At 39.7% G+C, this 19,824-nt stretch overlaps 1 protein-coding gene across 1 annotated transcript in view; it reads left to right on the forward strand.

Annotated features, from left to right (window-relative positions):
- The window catches only part of LOC140495855 (exocyst complex component 1-like), a 105,594-nt gene that overhangs the window by 65,768 nt on the left and 20,002 nt on the right, over positions 1-19,824 (forward strand). The window contains exons 11-14 of the mRNA XM_072595054.1: positions 2,898-2,948; positions 6,273-6,380; positions 8,471-8,553; positions 14,310-14,553. Coding sequence (XP_072451155.1) covers positions 2,898-2,948; positions 6,273-6,380; positions 8,471-8,553; positions 14,310-14,553 — 486 coding nt within the window. The remainder of the gene's footprint in view (positions 1-2,897; positions 2,949-6,272; positions 6,381-8,470; positions 8,554-14,309; positions 14,554-19,824) is intronic.

Raw genomic sequence — 19,824 nt, forward strand, 5'->3', positions numbered from 1 at the left:
CCCTGTCTTACTCAGGAGCTTTCTTTGCGGCACCTTATCAAAGGCCTTCTTGAAGTTATCATTTATGCACAAAACTGGAGCATTTTAACCTAGTAGCTACAACCTTATTTACTGCATCTCAGATCTCAGATTTATATTCAACAGCTGACAAATTGCTACTACCCCCCCCCCCCCCCCCAAAGTATAGTAACATTTGACCTCATGCAGCTCTAAATTAGACATTCCACACACTTATTTACAAGGATTTCATTACCTCAGCGATTTAAATTTTTATTGGATTCCAGTTAGATGAGTATTCCTGTGCAGGCAGATTAAATACTGTCCTCTTTCCTTTGCAACCTCCTTCTCTGCACCCAAACCTTGAAACCTCCCTCCCCACTCCTCCCAAAAGCTCCCTGTAGCTGCCTTCTGTCTCATGACATATTTTCCAGCTTCCTATTCCACCTGTCACCATCTGCAGCCTCCCTCTTACATCCCTACCCCCCACCTCACCCTCCAAATACCACTCATGGTCTCCTCATTCCTCCGTTTCTACAGTAATTCCTTAAGTGCAGCACTGACCTTTCTAACTGTGAGCCATTTCTGCAAGCACAAGTTGTTTCTCTCCCCCCTTGCTAGTGAAGAGGTCAGTAGTGAAACTATAAGCAGCAAATAAAGAAGGGTAGCACCCTGTGTGTTCAGTCGCAGATCTTTGCTATTTCCTACTATTTAAAGGCGCATCTTTTTTTCCAGTTGGTTGCCCCTGTGAGTTAATTTTCACAGATGATTTGGGGACTCTTGGGTTGAATCCAAACTCACATCTATATCTATGTTGTGCTTTTCTCCATTGGACAGTTGACATGATTTTAACTATACTTTGCTGCTTTTTCTATTGAAAAAAGCACTGTACTAGATGTGAACAAATATGCACCATATAAATAAGGAACAGTGACCAAATAAAGGCCATTCAGTTCCTTGAGCCTGCTACGCCATTCATTAAATCATGTCTGATCTGATTGTAACCATAAATCCACATTCCTACCCACCTCGATAAGCTCTTGTTATGCTCTGATGAGAGAATTGTGAATTAGAATTGGAATCCCTACAGTGTGGAAACAGGCTCTTTGGCCCATTAAGTCCACACCCTGAAGGGTAACCCACCCAGACCCATTCCCCTACCCTATATTTACCCCTGAGCAATTCACCTAACCTGCACACTGAGCAATTCACCTAACCTGCACATCTTTGGATTGTGGGAGGAAACCCGCACACACGAGGAGAATGTGCAAACTCCACACAAACAGGCGCCCAAGGCTGGAATCAAACCTGGGTCCCTGGCACTATGAGGCAGTAGTGCTAACTACTGAGCCACCATGCTGTTCCAACCTATGCTCATAATCAAACTCCACTACTACACAAATTGTCACAAATGTTAAATGACCAGTTGAATTACTAAGATGGTTAATTTGCCTGATTTTAACTAGGATAAAATAAAAAGGAAGTTATAAAATCAGTGCCCAAACTTTAATTTTCCCAGTTTATATTCCAGAAAATATGTCACATTTATACTTTGAAATGAAAAAGGCTGGTCAGTGAAAAGCCCAAATTATCTTTAAGAGACAAATTGGTTTGATGAATCACTGCATTAAAACAAATCTATAAACAGCACCTAATGATAAAATTTGACAATATGAAAACACTTTACATTCACCCTTCAAGACCAGATTCTTTAGGGAAATTTTATGGAGGTGAAGGGGCCTCAGGTACCAGCTGGAGCGCTACAAGTGATGTATATTACCTCCTTTCGCTTGAAATTTGGCAGGCCTTCCCCAATCAGGTAATTAACATTCCTATTGCAGGCCTTCAGAAACAAGAACCTAGGGCAGGATATCCCACCTGCTAAGAATACAACTCAAAGGGAAGTGCAGAAACAGAGGGAACTGTGGATGTGCATGCAAAAGAGATTGTAGAGACATCTGAAGAGAATAAGCTTTCTGGACTACAAGGGCGAGGGATTGAATTAATCTGGCAGAGATCTAGCATGGGTCGGATCGGCTGAAAGACCTCCTTTTGTGGAAAAGTCATTTTGTTTTTATTATGAGGTTGCATTGTCCAAGCCTTCAAAGAAAAGCGACATTTTTGATTAATGCTGCAGATAATTTCAGTAGATTCCATGAATTGGTCTGCTTTCTGAAGATTTACATTGAGCGCTCACTGCCCTCTTCAGAAACATGACTTCCTTTACATTTCTTGTCTTAACACCTCAGTGCCTCAATGGAAATTCAGGAGGCTTCCCTCTGATCTGCTTTTGCATTAGCGTATATCTTCTTGTAGCCATGTCCTTCACAGTTACCAGCAACTTCTGTATGATGAGTTCATCAGCTCGCTTTTAAAAGGGACAAGTTGTATTTAAAACATGTAAGGGAGATTCTAACCACACGCCCTGCTTGGCCTCTTTATTATTACACAGTCTATCAGCAGCCCTCGTCACTTTCAATTGATGCCTAATTCATTAGTTCAGCTTAATTTTATTTAATGAGGTCTTTTTGATCTGTTGATTTGTTTTGGCTGTTTAAGGAAACCGTAGTAGCCTTAGTTCATGGGTAATTAAATATTTTTGCTCACATTTGTTTTGTATGATTGCCAACCTGATCAGATGTAATTTATCATTGCAGAATTTGAGTCAATCTGTTAAAAGTCTGATTGACAATCACGTGCTAGATGTATATTTCCATACACAGTAGCATCAAGGTTTATTTTTTTGATACTCCCTTCTTTCATTTTGTGAAAAATTATAGTAATTAGTACTCTTACGTTTGCTTTAGCAAAGAAATATCTGCACAGCATTAACCTGTAATACACTGACTTTAAATACCATCCTTCTTCCTCTTTTTGTGGTGTCACCTGTGATGACTAAGGCAAAGGATGAAGAGGATAAAGAATGGAGCATTTCTACATTTTGTACACAGGTATGGCTCAATCTCAGTGAACAATCTAAAGTTTTACCTTTCTATATTCCTTTGGTGCCTTTTTAAATGGGTTCACCTTGGAATTAATAACATACAGTACTTAACCCAAAAATATATCAGGATGTAAATAGAATAGGTAACTTGATCAAGTGTGAGGAGCACTATTGACGAAAACAGAAATTGCTGAGGGTAAGTAGTGACACAATTTATGTACATAAAATCTGAAAACTTTTAAAACAGCATCAAAAGCATCTCAGTGAAAGCCAAAAATAAAAGCAAAATAAATCCAACAAGGAGCTTTTAGTCACCAATTAATTGCCTTTGTTGGTGATTGTGTCAATCTTATGGCACATATTTGCAACAGCTATCTTCGCAGCAAATGACACAGTACCATAGTTGGTTCTAAAACTTGCTGGGTGAATCAGTACAATCACAATAGCCTAAATGGGCTTCTGCACCAGAACAATTCCTTGATTAACATCACTCTTGTAACTTTCCCCACAGATGCAATGTCTGAAAATATGTTTGGCAGTATTTTGCCTGGTGTGGCAAATCAGGCTGTGTTGGTTAACCATTGTCCTTGCAGGTCTTATTTCTTGTAACAGAGTATATACATCATACATCTATTTATCATTGCTTCTGAATAGGCACCTCAGTTAAAATCATTAGCCAGGCCAAAATATGAATTTGTAATATCAAAATTGCACTGACAACCTACTTTCAAAGATGGACCTAATTACTCTTATCTATGGCTACAGGTATGTTGGGTGTTAGCTACAGATGTTCACTTAGGCACAGAGCATGTACAAGATTCTGAGTGATCCTTGACAGAGTGGATGTTGAAAAGATGTTCTCACTAGTGGGGAATTTGAAACTGGGGGACTTAGCTACGGAATAAGAGAATGCTCATTTAAAACTGTGGTACAAAGGAATTTCTTCTTCCAAAGGGTAGTGAATGTCCAAATGTTTCTACCACAGAAAAATGTGGAGGCTGCTTAAAGAGTAGGTAAGTAGATTTCTGAAATATCAGGGAGTTGATGGTTCTGCTGAGGTGGCACAAAGAGAGTTCAGACCTGGGACAGATTAGCCATGATCTTGCTGAATGGAGGGACAGGCTTGAGGGGCTGAATGACTTACTACTATTTTTTAAATGATGCTATTTCGCCCATCAGTTTATCTTCCAAGCTTACGTCCCTTCTATGCTGCTACCTAGTGAATCTGTATTGTGGATTGTAAGGAAGATATGCTAATTATAAGCCTAAAAACAAAGGATGAAGTTTAATCGAAGTTATGGAGGTCCTGAGCTCTTTGGAGAAAACATGATGTATTAAATGCCAGCCAGGTACTTCATGGGCAACAGTGGTTTTCTCCAAGAACAAGGAGCCTGGGGAATTCAAAACTTTAAATGGGTTTTATGAATGGATTTTGTTTTTGCACTATTTGGTATATTTGAGTGAGAGCTGTATTAGGCTCTTAGACTTTTTTTTCATCTTATGGTTCTTAAGGTGGATGGATGGTTGAATGATGGATACTGAGTGAATGGCTGTGAAAGTGGCATAGAGATAGGAAGGGCCATGCAGCGAAGGTAAGCGGGGTGGGGGATGGTGGATGTTGTCATGGAAGCACCATAGGGGTAGAAGGAAGCATGGAGCTGCATGGAAAGGACACATGAGATAGCATGATAGTACATGGGGATTTGGGTGAAGGGTTGTGACGGATAGAGGGGCCTAAAATCTTAAAAACTACTGAGATGATTTCCGAGAGAAGCGAATTTGCCTTCTAACCAGCCCACCTTGCTAGTCATCCAATCCTTCTGGGGCCAGTGCACTGACTTGGCCACACCCCACCTCTTTAGCATTTGGTGGGCGGCACGGTGGCACAGTGGTTAGCACTGCTGCCTCACAGCGCCAGAGATCCGGGTTCAATTCCCGCCTCAGGCGACTCTCTGTGTGGAGTTTGCACATTCTCCCTGTGTCTGCGTGGGTTTCCTCCGGGTGCTCCGGTTTCCTCCCACACTCCAAAGATGTGCAGGTCAGGTGAATTGGCCATGCTAAATTGCCCGTAGTGTTAGGTAAGGGGTAGATGTAGGGGTATGGGTGGGTTGCGCTTCGGCGGGGCAGTGTGGACTTGTTGGGCCGAAGGGCCTGTTTCCACACTGTAAGTAATCTAAAAAAAAAAAAAAAATTTAGTCCAATGGAGCCCTTTATAGTTTAGCAGATCTGCTGAGTCAGATAATTTGCTACCTGCCTCAGTAGCAAAAATCCAGCTGATAAGGGAACATCTTTCTAGGTTAAAGATGATTGACATTTCTTCTATTCTAACATGATTTATTTTAAAGGAAACAAGAATTGCCTCAGTTATGAAATACTGGGAGGTCTTGTGGCACAATGGACACTGTCCCTGTCTCCGAAACAGAAGTTCTGGATTCAACTCACAGCAGTTGATGGCCAATGAAGATGCATTGATAATTCTGCCAAATAGCTTAAGTATCAACTTATATAAATCCTTCCAACATATGCCAATGACAGGGTGATAAAAGAGAGATTCATGGTTGGAAGGCAACAGCAAACCACTGCAGTATCTTGGCAAGCATAATCATGGGCAACCGTCATTGGTAATGCTGTCCTGGAACACGGTAGCTGAAGATATAACAGCGTAGTCATTATGATATTGAACAAGTAACTTAAGGTTGAGTTCTAATTTCTGCCAGACTAGTCAAAGAATTAAATTTCATAATTGGATAATTTACATATTAGAAAATTGCCATGAAACTGCTGCCATGCTACGTATAAAGTAATTGGTTCACCAGTTTTTCAGAAGGAATCTTGATTCAAATTTTGTTTTATATACCTGAGTAGTTGAAAAGGTTAAAGGTCAGTCTTCATAAACCAATTCATAGAATCATAGAATCCCTGCAGTGTGGAAACCAGCCCTTCGGCCCAAAAAGTCAACACCAACCATCTGAAAAGTAACCCACCCAGACCCAATCCCCTACCCTATTGCTCTACATTTACCCCTGACTAATGCATCTAACCTACACATCCCTGAACACAATGGGCAATTTAGCATGACCAATTACCCTAACCTGCACATCTTTGGACTGTGGGAGGAAACTGGAGCACCCAGAGAAAACCTACGCAGACACTGGGAGATGTGTAAATTCCACACAGACAGTCACCCAAGGCTGGAATCGAACCCAAGTCCCTGGTGCTGTGAGGCAGCAGTGCTAACCACTTTTTGTTAACATTTTAGTAAATTATTACAAAAGCATGTTGCTTGATTGAGTTTTATGTCATTACTGTTAATTTTTCCCTCTCTCTTAAGATCATAGATCATGTATTAGCAGAACTGGAACCCATATGTATTGCAGAGGAGGAATTTATCACCAAATTCTTTATGATGACAGAAGACACATGCAGTGAAACACGACAGGTTTTGTAGTAACGTTCTAAATCTTAAGTTTTAACAATATATGTCCTTGTTTTTGACTTCATTATTTCGAACGACATAACACTTCTAGGATTTCACATGTCCTCAAAAAAGCTTGAAGCCAAATACTATCACTATTATCTAAATTGCTCAATGATAACATCTGTAATTTTTTAATGTAAAGATTTTATTATACTTATAAGTTAGAATCCTTCCTTCCAATTTCCACCAATCTATGCTAAACTTTCATCGTATTAGAGGTAATCAATTTCTTTCTTGGTACTGAAAATTGTGGAAAACACAGTTAATTTGAAACAAAAACAGAAAGTGCTGGAAAAACAAAGCAGGTCTGGCAACATCTGTGGAGAGAAAATGCATCTAACCTACACATCCCTGAACACAATGGGCAATTTAGCATGACCAATTACCCTAACCTGCACATCTTTGGACAGTGGGAGGAAACTGGAGCACCCAGAGAAAACCTACGCAGACACTGGGAGATGTGTAAATTCCACACAGACAGTCACCCAAGGCTGGAATCGAACCCAAGTCCCTGGTGCTGTGAGGCAGCAGTGCTAACCACTTTTTGTTAACATTTTAGTAAATTATTACAAAAGCATGTTGCTTGATTGAGTTTTATGTCATTACTGTTAATTTTTCCCTCTCTCTTAAGTCCACTGAGCCTTTGTCAGAACTGAAAGCAGCTGGAAAATTGTAGTATTTATCCAATGATGAGGTGATTGGGGTCAGCTGAGGAAGGAGTGAGTTTAATAGATGGAGACAGTGCTCAGAAAGAGGAAAAAAAAGGAAGCAGATAAAGCAATTACTGATAGTAAATTGGAGGAGAAGGGAATGTTGAAAAAGTGCTAACAGGAAGTGTGAAGTGTGGGTAACAAATGTGAAAGAAGGTGTTCATGTTCTGAAATTGTTAAATTCAACATCGAGTCCTGAAGGCTGTACCATACCTAGGCAGAAGGTGAGGTGTTTGTTGTTCCTCCAGCGTGTGTTGAGTTTTACTGGAGCATTGCAGTCGGCCTGAGATAGAAATGTTGGCATGGGAATATGCTGGTATGTTAAAGTGGCAGCTCCCTTTAAGAAGTCTTTCCATTGTCCCAGTTTCTCCGTCTCCATCCCAGCTGTCCTGATGATGCCTACTTCCGCAGCGGAACCTCCAAAATGTCCAACTTTTGCCTCGAACCAACCATCTCCTGTCATGGTGGTTGACAAGGCCCACCATGGTTCGTTCCATTTCCTGCACTTCTTCCTTCACTCCTTCCCTTCCCTCCTACAAAAATGATCAGGTGACCCTTGTGCTCACTTTCTGCCCCACCGGCCTCCACATCCAAAGGATCATGAGTTGCTATTTCCATCACCTCCAGCAAGATGTCAACACCAGACACTATTCCCATCAGCATGAATATCAGCATTTCCCAGCTGCTTTCAAGAAGATGGAATAGTACAGTATAGTACAGGCCCTCGGCCCTTGATGATGTGCCACCTTTTATCCTACTCTAAGATCAAACTAACCTCCATATCCTTCATTTTTCTATTATTCATGTCTATCCAAGAGTCATTTAAATGTCCTTCATGTATCTGACTTTGCTACCACTGCTGGCAGTGCATTTCATGCACCCACCACTCTCTGTGTAAAGAACCTACCTCTGACATCTCCCCTAAACCTTCCTCCATTCACCTTAAAATTATGCCCCCTCATGATGGCATTTCTGCCCTCGGAAAAAAGTCTCTGGGTATCAACTCTATCTCTGCCTCTCATCATCTGGTCCACCTCTTTCAGTTCTAATGAAGGGTCACTGGACTCAAAACATTAATTCAGTTTTTCTTTCCACAGGTGCTGACAGGCCTATTGATTTACCTTCAACACTTTCAGTTTGAGTTTCAGATCTCCAGCATTCACAGTATTATTCTACAGCTAATTTAAATAGCAATGGTGTCCAGGTATTGCTGTTTTCTGATGAATAACTATATGAAATAGCTCATAAATTATTTGATAGATTCATCACCGGCATTAGCTGAGCAGTTTTTGAGTTTCAAACTCAAATGTTGTATTAATTACATTCAATTTTTTTTTCCAGTTGTTGGGGAGTAAGTGTGATCTCGTTCATGCAGTTAACCAGGATTCAACAGAAAGAATACAAACTTATCGGAGTGCTACAGAGTACGTAACAACTATTGTAATGTAATGCTTGGGCTTATCACTTCCATAAGGACATATTGAATTATTGCATTTGCTACCTTCATTGTTTTTTGCTTGGGCTATTTTTTAAGCAGTTGGAGAAGTGAGGTCAGAGATACCAACCCATCAGTTACCCTCTGGGTAGTATATGTAGAAAGTACCATGCTTTAAGAATATAAGCAAGTTGTTTGTCATCTTGGAACTTGTAGGATGATCCTGGAATAATTAACACTTCTTTTGCCTTGGTAGCATTCAATAAAGCTTAAAATAATCCAGCACGATTTGGCAATGAATGACTAATCCAATGGCCTACCATATCTGTCCTAGCCTCTGTCCTTTTATCTTAAGGAAGCAGAACTGAAAGATGCAATGAAAGATGGTCAGTGAGAGACTGGATAATGTTTTATTGGAGAGTATAGTACCAAATGCAGAGCTGAAAGCTGTAATGAAAGATGGTCAGTGAGAGACAGACAAAAGGAAGGGAACTGATTCAGACTTTAATTAAACAAACATTTCTTCATTTTAGTTCTTTAAGTACCAATACTTAATATAAAACATACATTAATTGACACATTTACTTCTTATTTCATCTAACTTAATTTCAATTTTAACTCAACTCACTTAACTTCACTTTACCTTGGCTTTACTTAATCCACATTTAACCCTAACTCTAATTTTAACTCTATAAGTTTGGCCTGAATCAAACATTACCCCAATTTGAATGAACTGCCGAACTTTGTTCTCCATGCAGTTCTTGCCTCATGGTTCGTTGTTCTCTCTGAAAGTAACTTCAGGGCACGTGCTTTTTCAATGTGGTCTTGAAGGCTTCTCCTCTCTCTGTGAAAGAAATTCCTTTGTTCTGTTCACTTATCTGAAAATGTGCTCCTTTCCTTTGGCACTCAGCTTGATGTGAGCAAAGCTTGATGAAATCATTTGACCCTAACCAATGGAATTTACTGGTAAACAACTCCCAAATACTTACAGCAGGCCATAAACAGCTCCATAAAAGATAGTAGTGGTGCAAGTATGTCTGGAGACCACATTGGTTTCTTTTTCTGTGTTTTAAGATGGCATCAGAGTATGGCAACACTATAAAATTTTTTTTTACTATATTTTGTGACAAAATACAATAAATAAATCAAATCAAATAAATCACTTGTCCTGTGAAGACTGTGGAGATCTGGCCGTTATCACCAACTGGCATTTTCACAGTCCCTCCAACCCTCTAACGTATTCCTCCTTTGAACGTCTCATCTAGTTGCACTTATATCGCCCTTATTTAACTCATCAGTCTCTATACAAGGAGAGGCTGGATAGGCTGGGTCCATTTTCCACTGGAGCTTAGGAGATTGAGGGATGACCTTATGGAGGTTTATAAAATCACAAGGGGCATAAATAAGGTGAATAACAAGGTCTTTTCCCAGGATGGGGGGGGAGGGGGGCGTGGAGTTCAAAATTAGGGGGCATATCTTTAAGATGAGAGGAGAAGGATTTAAAAGAGACCTGAGGGGCAATGTTTTGATACAGAGAATTTTCATATGTGGAACGAATTACCGGAGGAAGTGGCAGATGCTGGTACACTTCCAACATTTACAAGGCATTTGGACTGGTACATGAACAGGAAACGTTTAGAGGGATATGGGCTAAAGGCAGGCAAGTGGGACTAGTTTAGTTTAGTTTGTCGGCATAGACAATTAGAAAGAAGGATCTGTTTCCATGCTGTATGACTATAATGCTTATTACCCACTGATATGCCAGTAAAATATAACATCGGTATATCTTCACTGCTTTCCTCCCGTCATCCTCCGCACAACGTAACTCCTTGACCTTAAAATGATTTCATCTTCCAGTTCAACTCACCATGCTTTTTCTCTTGTTAACTTACTGTTGTCTTATTCCCTCCAGTAAACTCCTGAACCCATTTTGACAGCTACTGCCTCGAATTTGCCATCTCTTGCAATCTCACACTTCCACCCTATCAATTACTTACGCAGTATTCTCTGATCAGTTCCTAACATCACTCTTTACTGACATTCCCTTTTCTTTCCCAACTCTAATTCCTTATGTGCCAACCCTAAAAAATAGTTGTTCTACAATTGACTTACAACTGTGCTAGAATCCCAACCTTTGGACATCATTCATTATGACATTTCTACAATTATACGTTTCCTCAACTCCAGATTTGTTATTATGTTATCCGCTAAAACCATTACCCATTCTTACCCTGATCATCTTCCATTGTAGCTTTCATTTCTGCTCCCTTAAGACCAAAGGACAGAAATTAGATTGGATACAGTGGTTTAACTATTTATTGCCAAATCTTTCTGGGCTATTTTAAGCTCTGTTAGATGCTGACAGAAGTAAAAATGTTAACTATTCCAGCATTGTCCTACAATGCAAAGATAATCCCAGTTTTTTATTCAACATTGTTTTATTCAGTCATGGGATGAGGATGTTGTTAGCAAGGCCAGCATTTATTGCCCATCTCTAACTGTCCTTGAATTGAATGGGCTTGCGCAGTGATTTCAAAGGTAGTTAAGAATCAGCCATGTTACTACAGTTCTGGAGTCACACAGAGGCCAGACCAGGTAAGGACAGAAGGTTTTTTTTTCTGAAAGGACATCAGTGAATCAGATGGGTACTTACAACAATTGACAATGGTTACATGAATGTCATTAGACTAGCCTTGTAATTCCAGATTTTTATTGGGTGTAGAGTGGAGACTGGGATGAGCTGTAATTAAAATATATATTGCCACCATCAAGTAAATTTCAAAGAATTAAGAAACATATATTTGTCATTTGAATTGAAATAGACCTCAAAGGACATGTTTAAGGTGACAAAAGAAGACTTGGAGACGTGGCTTTGCCAGCAATGCCTGCATGATAGTATGTTCAGTTCTTGTTTCCCATGTGTGCATTAGATGTAACCTTTCAAAACCTAAAAGAGTTGTTATAATTTATTCCCTACTAGCATCTACCATCACAGAAATGGTTCACCTCATGAAAATAATTAACATTAATAATAAATAATTTTAAGCTACTTGTCAGAAAACTCTGACTCCTTAATGATGAAAGTGCCAAACTCATCAGTGCAAAAAATAAGACATTCACAGGAATCTTCAGCCAGGTGTGCCTCATTATAGCCTTGGTTCAAATATGAATGAAAGAGCTGAATTCCAGAAATGAGGTGAGAGTGACAGCCCTTGACATCAAGGCCACACGTTACCAGCAGTGGCATCAAGAATGCCTAGCAAGACTGGAATAAATGGATAAACTCTGCTGGTTGGAGCCGTACTTGGCATGTAGGAAGATGTTGTGGTTGTTAGAGGTCAGTCGTCTCTGCTCCAGGACATCCGTGCAGGAGTTCCTCAGTGTAATGTCCTAGGTCCAGTCATCTTCAGCTGTTTCATCAATGACCATCCCTCCATTATAAGGTCAGAAGTGGGGATGTTCATTGATGATTGCACAGTGTTCAGCACTATTCTCGACTCCTCAGATAATGAAGTAGTCCATGTTCAAATGAAACAAGATGTGGACAATACCCAAGCGTGGGCTGAAAAGTGGCAAGTAACATGTGCACCACATAAATGCCAGGCAAACCCTTCTCCAATAAGAGCTACTCTAACCACTTCCCTTTGACATTCAGTGGCAGTATCATCACTGAATCTCTTGCCATCAACATTCTTGGGGTTATCATCAACCAGAAACACAACTGGACTTGCCATATAAACAATGTGGCTAAAAGATCAGGTCAGAGGCTAGGAGTACTGCAGCGAGTAACTTATCTCTGATTAAGTAAAGGCTAATCCCCATCTACAAGTTAGAAGTGTGATCGAATACACCTGACTTGCCTGAATGGGTGAGTTCCAACAACACTCAAGAAGCTTGACCCCATCCAGGACAAAGCAGCCCACTTAATTAGCATCACATCCACAGGCATCCATTCCCACCAGCACCGATGCTTGGTAGCAGCAGTATGTACCATCTAGAAGATGCACTGCAGAATTTCGCCAGAGATCCTTCCAAACCCACAACCACTTCTACCTAGAAGGATAAGGGCTGTAGGTACCTGAGAACATGTGCAAGTTCCCTTCCAAATCAGTCTGTACCATCATTCTTTAAGTGTCGCTGGGTCAAAATCCTGGGATTCCGTCCCTAACAGCATTGTGTTTCAACTCACAACGTGAACTGCAGCAGTCAAGAAAGCAGCTCACCACCACCTTCTCAATGGCAATTAAGGAGTCATAGAGATGTGCAGCATGGAAACAGACCCTTCGGTCCAACCCGTCCATGCCAACCAGATATCTCAACTCAATCTAGTCCCACCTGCCAACACCCTGCCCATATCCCTCCAAACCCTTTCTATTCATATACCCATCCAAATGCCTCTTAAATGTTGCAATTGTACCAGCCTCCACCACATCCTCTGGCAGCTTATTCCATACACGTACCACCCTCTGCGTGAAAAAGTTGCCCCTTAGATCTCTTTTATATCTTTCCCCTCTCACCCTAAACCTATGCCCTCTAGTTCTGGACTCCCGGCCCCAGGGAAAAGACTTTGTCTAATTACCCTATCCATGCCCCTCATAATTTTGTCAACCTCTATAAAGTCACCCCTCAGCCTCCGACGCTCCAGGGAAAACAGCCCCAGCTTGTTTAGCCTCTCCCTGTAGCTCAAATCTCCCTTGTATATCTTTTCTGAACCCTTTCAAGTTTCACAACATCTTTCCGATAGGAAGGAGACCAGAATTGCATGCAATATTCCAGCAGTGGTTTAACCAGTGTCCTGTACAGCCTCAACATGACTTCCCAACTCCAGTACTCAATACTCTGACCAATAAAGGAAAGCATATCAAACGCCTTCTTCACTAACTAGCAATAAATGTTAGTCAGCCAGTGATGCCCATGTCTCACAAGTGAATTTTAAAAATCCCACTCTAGCGGCCTGAACAAATAATCTTGGTTGGAGGAGGGAGTGCTGCATTGTTCGAGATGCTGTCTTCTGAAAGTGACACAAAGATAATGTTATTTCTGTTATTCAGACTGGTCTAATGGCAACCATGTAAACATGTGATCTGTGAATTGTTGTTAAAAACCCATCTGTTTTGTTAGCATACTTTTGAGAAGGAAATCTGCAATCCTTATTTGGTCTGGCCTATGTGTGACTTTAGATCCAAAGCAGTGTGATTCATTCCTAACTGCCCTCTAGACCATTTAGGATAGGCAATAATACCAAGCTAGCGACACCCACGTCCCATAAAAAATTCAAAAAAAGAATAACAGAATTCTCTATTCGTTCTGACCAACATTTGTCTCCTATCCAAGACCACACCAAAATCGGGTTATATGGTCTTTTATCTCTATTGCTATTTTATCTCTGTTGTTGAAGCAATTTTAATTGCTTCATTTCCTTGGTATTGCACATCCAAGTGCTTCTTTAGATTTGAAGCATTTTTGAAAGACTTGTGTCTGTAAAAGATACTGTATAAATGCAAATTCTTCATTTATTCAGAATAATACAATAATTTTCATGTTTTATAATGTTACAACTGCTGTCAATTTCTAAATTTTGCAAATATATAATTCTTGAAACCTGAATACTTAAAGATCATTTTTATATTTCAGGTAAACTTTCACTATATTAAAACTTTTTTAAAAATCTTTCATTCTGAAGGTTGATACACTTTCCGATCAAATATCTATGCTGCATCTTTTCCTAATTTTGTTTTCTATTAGGCAGGAAGATCCTGGTGTGAGCACTAAAAGAAAAATTATGAATGAAATTTTCAATACTCTTGAACAAGATCTAAAGGGGTTTGTAAACCTGTGTGACAAGATCAACCCTTCCAACACCCTGCATTTGCTGGTCGTAGTGAGCCAGCGGACACTGATAACTCAAGATTGTGACCGTTCTTCCTTTCTCAAATCTACCCTAGGAAACATTCTGGTGCACATTAAACGCAACTTTGACAAATGCATTGTAAGTCATTAATATTTTGTTCTTGGTTTTTGTGTATATGTATGATCTAAAACTGGTAAATAATTCAAAACGATGCTTTATATTTGGCACTCCTGGCAATTTTCCACATTCTCCCCATATATGATGAAGTTCAAATTTGTTATACTCTTCTAATAATGCTTTAGCTCTGATAGGTGCAGTGCATTCCATTTTCAGTGTGAGGCTAATTCGACATAAACTGCAACAAGTTATGTGTCAGCTGACTAATCATTTGGAGGTCATGACTTTCAGCTTATTTCTAAGCCAATCCGAAAATATGAGTGAGGAATAAAAGTAGTCTATTCAGCCCTTCGAGGCTTCTTAGCTATTTAATAAGACCATGGCTGATCAGATTTTAACTCCAACTCTACATTCCTGCAAATCTCTGATAATTTTTCATCCTTTTTTTAATTTTTGTTAATGGGTTGGAGTGGGGTGCTAGGATAGTATTTGCACATTGTGGTGTAATGGTAATGTCCTTACCTTTGGGCCAGAAGGTACCATCTTAGAATGTGATGGAGGTGTGAGTTAACAGATTCAAATAGGTTGATTTAAAAGAAAATGTTTTTGCCAAAGGAAAAATCTGTCACAAATGATAAGTCCTTAATCTCCACAAGTATTTTGATCAGTCTATATACTTAAGCAAATAAAACTTTGGCCAATAGTCATCTTTTTTGTTTTGCTAAGACTGCTGCTTCTGAAGTGTCTGGACAGGATCATATGTTCACTAGGGCATTTCTTGAGACAGTAGACTGCCTCACTTATGTTACAGTGTGGCTGTCAAATTTGGGCCTTCAGTTACCTCCTGTAAAGTAGCTATTAGCTCTCTGTTTTACCCTTAAAATTATACTGCAACACCTGAAGGCCTCTGCAAAATTGTGTTTTTTTTTTACAGGAAGCATTTCAGCATCACTTCCAACTTTCAACAGCTTAACTTCTCCCAATTTTGCTGTGTTGTAACATCAAGCAATTGTCAGAGGGAATTATCTCAATTTTTGAAGAAGGTTTGAACTTTGTTCCAACAGTAAGGCCTGTTCCAGTGATTCCTCTTCTCACCTAGTTACATGAGGACAAATCTTTTAGATTCCTTTCTATCCTGCTCCATGCACTAATTACTCTCCCACATTCAGCAAAAATACATGTTTGCCTGTCTGCTGACAACAGCAGCTGCAACATTTTGTCTCCGTGAGATGTACCTCTCCTGTTCATAGTCATCTGATTTTTTTTTTGCTTTTGTGTTCAGATGTGAATGTTTTGGCCCTTGCTGTTGACTTGGGCCCCTCCTGTCCCAATGCAGCCAAGTCATTGTAAAGATGTAACATTCACAACAGTGATTGCGACTGTTATTTGAGCTATGTCGCCTTTCATTTCTTTTCTTTTCCACTGACCTCCAAAGTCTGTATGCATCAGCGACTTCCAAAACCAGAAGTCAGTGCTGGGAACTGTTAGCACTAAGGTATGCAGCCTAGAGGGAGTGTTCATGAGGGAGGTCATACGAAGGAAGTGTTGGCAGAGACTTTGTGATGGTAATAAGAAATACCTATGAGACTCAGCAGGCCATGGAAGAATAGAGTACATAGAACATAGAACATTACAGCGCAGTACAGGTCCTTCGGCCCTCGATGTTGCACCGCCCTGTCATACTAATCTGAAGGCCATCCCACCTACACTATTCCATGTTCGTCCATATGCCTGTCCAATGACAACTTAAATGCACTTAAACATGGCGAATCTACTACCGTTGCAGGCAAAGCATTCCATACCCTTAACTACTCTGAGTAAAGAAACTACCTCTGACATCTGTTTTATACCTATCTCCCCTCACTTTAAAGTTGTGTCCCCTCGTGTTTGCCGTCCCCATACCTGTAAATATTTTTATGGCTTGGTGAGGGTTTCCAGGAAGAAACAAAGGAAGAGGAAAGGCAGCCATCAGATGCCTCCTGTGAAGAAAAGAGGATACCTGACAGAAGATCTTTAAAGTGAAGTACTAGAAACAGCAATGGACAGATTAAGGAGAAGGGTGAGAAGAATGGGGAAAAACAATATTTCCATTAAACTGGCTGACCACAAAAAACTCTGGAAAGTAGCACATGACCACACAAAGGAAATTAAAGATTCTGCACATTGAAAAAAAAATTGGCTGCAACCAGCTGATTTTAAAGGGAACATTGGGAAGGAGTTGGAGTGAGATCGGAAGAAACAATTTATGGAAGTCTGAACAAGATAATATAGGAGCACAAAGCAAAAGCAAATGGATAAGATTCAGAAGAATGGAAGAAAATTATGGTAAAAAGATGATAGTAAAGAGAGCTGGAATGAGTTAAGTCAAAGTTTCAGATATAACTTCAGTGTACCATATAGAGGTACCACCATGGGTTGAGTAGATGTTTTCACAGCAGGCATCTGATAGCTACCTTTCTTCTTCTTTATACTTCTTCCTGGCAACCCTCTCCAAGATGCTGTTATGTATCAGACCCCCTCAAAATAATTTAATAAAATAGCCTAGACCCTAACATTTTCTCAGTTAAAGGTAAATGTAAAGTGCTGTGTTCCAGATGCAATTCGACTGGTCAAACTACTCAACATTAAGCAAAACACAGTTTATTTAAATATTGTAGTTAAAATACAACAAGAGGAAGAAGAGCTTATAATAATACCTTTATTGGAAAACTTAACAGAATAATAGATGGTGTAACAATTACTAATTAACTGTTCCAATATAGTAACATCCCATAAACACAGTCTTTGGCAAAAAGGCAAATTCAGAAAACAGATTTTGTCTCACATGCAATCCAGCAGGCTAAGATGAGTACTCACAGCGTTTAGCTATAATTGAGAAAGGGAAAAATAGCTTTCACTTCTTCAAGCCCACAACAGCAACTACGGAAGGCTAACTAAAACTCCTCGATCTGTGAGAGGTTGACCACACCCACTCAGATGTTTCTAATCTTCCAATTTAAACAACTTGTGAGGCATTGGTTTTATTTTTATCTTCTCATAAATTGCTCACCACCTGCCCCCCCCAATCTCTTTCTAAAAGAAACCAAGACAGAATACACATCTTACACCACAGCATCATGACAATGAGAACACACAAAGAAGGTAGACAAGGCTTTGGGGTGTCTATGGGCTTAGATACCTCAAGAACCAAAAGAAAGTGTCTCCTTTACCTTTTTTTCCCATTTGCACCCGAGATCTGCTACTAAAGGGTGTTGTCAGATATCTTTCCCACCGACATAGCAAAACCTATCTCTAGATACGACATTGCACCAACTAATTCCCTAATTTCTAAGCATGCGATTCCATAGCTCTCACTAACAAAAGCAATGATGGACAGGAAGCAAGAGAACAAAATTTGTAAAACTTGCAACCATCCACCCCCCAACTTTGAGAGAGTGAACACAGATGAGGCAAAAGAAGCCAGTGGGTGAGAAAGTATTTCCTGAGGTAGATATGGCAAAATGATGCCGATACTCAAAAGATCAAACTAAATGGAGAGATTAAATAAACTAGGGTTCTGGTCTCTGGTATTTTGTGGGTGATTTGATCATCGATGGCCTTAGAAATCAGTTAAGTTGATAAGAGCTTGCTGTGATTTTACTAGGTTCTCTAGGATGATTTGTAGGATGAGAGGGTTGTCCTGTGAGGAAAGATTAAGTGAAACACGCTTATTTTCTCCAGGGTTTGCCACTTACCTGACATCCTTCATTCTGGCTGTGGATTCAGGCTGACACCTAGACATAGTGGTAGACAAAGAAAATTTCACAACATAGTTGGGAAAGTGTACTGATACTTGAACCACATTACTCCTGGAGTCACCACAAAAATTAAAGCTTTAATGAAACTGCTCAAAATCTCCAGTTTACCTGCCTGACAAATTTTGGTTAGTAGAATACACTAACTAAGTTTCTGTTAGAAAAAAGTTTTTTTTGTTACAAACAAATCTATTCCAACCACAGAAAAACAAAATATAAATTATTTTATAAAGAATATAATTCTTTAAACCCCACTTTTTCTTAAATCTTTATATATGTGTGCAGACAAAAAAATCATAGATATTCTGGATCGAGATTAAAAAAAAGGGAACTCAGTCCAATCACGCCAGTCTACAGGGTTCATAAGATCTTATGGTTACCAATCTTCTTTCCAAGTCTCTTCAGTTATTCACTGAAGACTTGGGGTGAGTGGCATACTCATTCTTCAGTCTCTTTGACTGGTTGTAGGCAGCAGCTTATGGTAAATGGTGAGAGGGAGAATAGCTTCCAATTCCTTGTTATTTTACGAGAAAATAATTGTTTTTTTAGAGCTGAGGATCTAAGCCTCTACCAGGAGCCATTCAGAAAAATGTTATTATTCTGATCCATAGGACTGGCTCTGATTGAGAAGACCAATCAATAGCTTGTCCTTGAAATGCCTCAACACGTGGTGCTAATCAGTCAAGCATTCTCCCCTACTGCCTAATCAAGACAACAGCATAACTACAGCTCACAATGAGTTCCAGTAGCTCTTTCTAAAACTGCAACAATCTCTTCCATGGTTTCATTGGTTTAAAGTAGAACTCTTTCTCCTGTTTTGGTCCACAATCCAAAACTAAAGAAAACTTAAACATTGTTGTTATTACAAAATAAAAACTCCTTTTGAGGGCGCATTGGTGGCACAGATCTTTACGCACTGTATGGGGATATCTGGCTACAGACGTGGTGCTGGAAAACTCCAATAATATACCGTTGTTTAAAAAAAGAAAGAAGGGCTGGCCCAAGGGGTTTCAAGCCAGTCAACCTACCATAGATTGTAGATAAATTATTCAAAAAAGTCTGAGAGTCAGTATGAGTCGTCATTTAGAATGACCTTATGAATGAAAAAGAGTTAACAGTGATACATTAATAGAAATAATAGCTGACTGATTTTTTAAAAGTGGTAATGAGTAGAATTGATAATGGTTGCATGGATATTAGCAAAGCTTATGACAAGGTCCCACATGGCGATCTAGTCAAAAAAATTAAAAACCCACGAAATCTGAAAGCAAGGTGGATTCAAAAAGGGCTCAGTATGAAAAAGCATAAGAGAATGGTCAGTGGATGTTTTTGATGTCTGGAATGTTTGCAGTAGCATTCTGCAGCATCCAGTTGTGCATGCCTTTCTGTTGGTTTTATGCATTGATGATTTACAGTTAAATACAGCATGATTAAGAAGTTTGTTGGTGATACAAAACTTAACATTATGATTAATTATGACATGGAGACAGTGAGATCA

This window comes from Chiloscyllium punctatum, chromosome 25 (genome assembly GCF_047496795.1).
Source record: "Chiloscyllium punctatum isolate Juve2018m chromosome 25, sChiPun1.3, whole genome shotgun sequence".
Lineage (NCBI taxonomy): Eukaryota > Metazoa > Chordata > Chondrichthyes > Orectolobiformes > Hemiscylliidae > Chiloscyllium > Chiloscyllium punctatum.